Source organism: Triticum urartu, chromosome 5A, assembly GCF_056163025.1.
Source record: "Triticum urartu cultivar PI428250 chromosome 5A, HENAU_Tu73, whole genome shotgun sequence".
Lineage (NCBI taxonomy): Eukaryota > Viridiplantae > Streptophyta > Magnoliopsida > Poales > Poaceae > Triticum > Triticum urartu.
Window position 1 is genome coordinate 679168540 of NC_141877.1, and position 1880 is coordinate 679170419.

The following is a 1880-nucleotide window of genomic DNA, read 5'->3' on the forward strand; positions in this document are numbered from 1 at the left end:
TGAATTTCCCCATGATGGACTGAAAATAAAAATTGCCATGTTTTTATTTGAACCATGTGCTCTACAATGCATACGATTTATTCTGATAAGAGTTATCACACAAGATTTGGTTCGAACTTTGTGCATGCTTAGTTTTCTTATAATCATGGGCGATGATCGAATATGTTTCACTTTTAGTTGAACTCTAGAGTGTGCGACAAGGAAGGCTTAATAACAGGAATCTACTTTAGTGATTTTTGTAAAAGCTACTTCGACGAAGTTTTCACTTTTGAGTCGTAGTGAGCAAATAACATTCTATGCAAAAAGAAGAGATGGTCCAAACGGAGTGGAGCCTATATATATCGCAGAAACCAGCTTGCCTGCAGTGCCTCACCCGTCAACAAACCAGCGTTGTCTCACAGAACCAGTACGTTCATACTACCATCGCCGGCCATGGCCTCCTCCTGGTCGCTGCCGCTGCTTCTCGTCCTCCTGCTGGCCTCGTCGTGGTCGGCCGTCGCACGCGGACGGCCCGGCGACAACGTTTGGGAGCACACAGTCGTGTACATGCACGAGAGGCTGACGGGCCCGAACGCCACGCGGCTTATTACGGTGCAGTCCCCGCTCGGCGGCGACAACTTTGGGCAGTTCGGCGTGGTAGACAACGAGCTGCGAGACGGCCCGGACCCTCTCCGCTCGTCGCTCTGCGGCCGGTTCCAAGCCCTGTTTGCGCTGGCGGGTCTGGTGAGCCCACCGGGCATGCAGTCGGCCGTCAACTTCTTGTTCACGGCGGGGAGGTTCCGCGGGAGCACGGTGTCTGTGCTGGGCCCGATTCTGGACTTCGAGAGCACCTGCGAGCGCAGCATCGTGGGCGGCACCGGCGTGTTTCGGATGGCGCGCGGGTACAGCTTCATGAGGCTTGTGCCTGAGATGAGCGTACCCGATAAGTACAGTGTTTACAGGCTCGACCTCTTCATTCAAGTCAGTTCGGACCGTCTGCCACTGCTGCCGCCGGTTGATTCCGTTGGCGCTTACGACATTTAAATCTGAAATACTAAGGTTGTGCGAGCTGCTCGGTTTAAATTTAGCTTATTATCTGTAGCGCCAGAAACGTGCTGTAGTTCACGTTGCGGCCCAAGTTAATATGTATGCGATCGGAGTAAAATCAACACGATCTGCCCACACCAGGTGCATGGGGTTCGTGGCCAAGTTTGTTTAAGGAATAAAAACGGAATTCTATCTATTTAAAAATTTAATCCTCACTATTTTTATTATCTTAGCATGTGGCTGTACTTGCATATTATCATTTCAAAAAATGTTCATTTAGAGCACGGGATAAGCAATAATGATGAAAACTTGACGAGTGTCCGTGGTATAGGGATCAGAATATTATCTTTTCTGTCCTTCGCTTGCTTTTGTGTATCCTCTGTGTATGTGGGAAGTTTGTGCAATTATCTGGCTTATCATAAAGAAAAAAAATTCAAGCCTGTATAGCATGAGGGAGACTGAAACTGACATGGTGCCCACTTTCGTCCAATGCATCAATAACATTGCTGTTATGATTACTGCAACGTCCAGAAAAAAACTGTAATGTTCCAATCATAGTCGCAGCCAAAATCCGGCACGGTCTCTGAGAGGTGCTTATAGGGAAAGGGTCTCTGCTCGGTTTAAATTCATCTTATTTTCTGTAGCGCCACAAGCATGCTGTAGTTCACGTTGCGGCCCAAGGTAATATGTATGCGATCGGAGTAAAATCAACATGATCCGCCTACACCTGGTGCATGGGGATCGTGGCCAAGTTTGTTCCTGGAATAAAAATGGAATCTTATCTATTTAAAAATTTAATCCTCGCTATTTTTATTATCTTAACATGTGCATATGCATGCTATCTCATTAACGGC

The 1880-nt window shown here is 47.4% G+C and overlaps 1 protein-coding gene across 1 annotated transcript; it reads left to right on the forward strand.

Moving 5' to 3' along the window:
- The first annotated feature begins 380 nt into the window (after positions 1–380).
- LOC147974077 (dirigent protein 1-like) lies at positions 381–1235 on the forward strand. The gene has a single exon (XM_087525162.1). It carries the CDS (start codon positions 433–435, stop codon positions 1021–1023), a length of 591 nt encoding a protein of 196 aa, XP_087381288.1. The 5' UTR covers positions 381–432; the 3' UTR covers positions 1024–1235.
- The last annotated feature ends 645 nt before the right edge of the window (positions 1236–1880 follow it).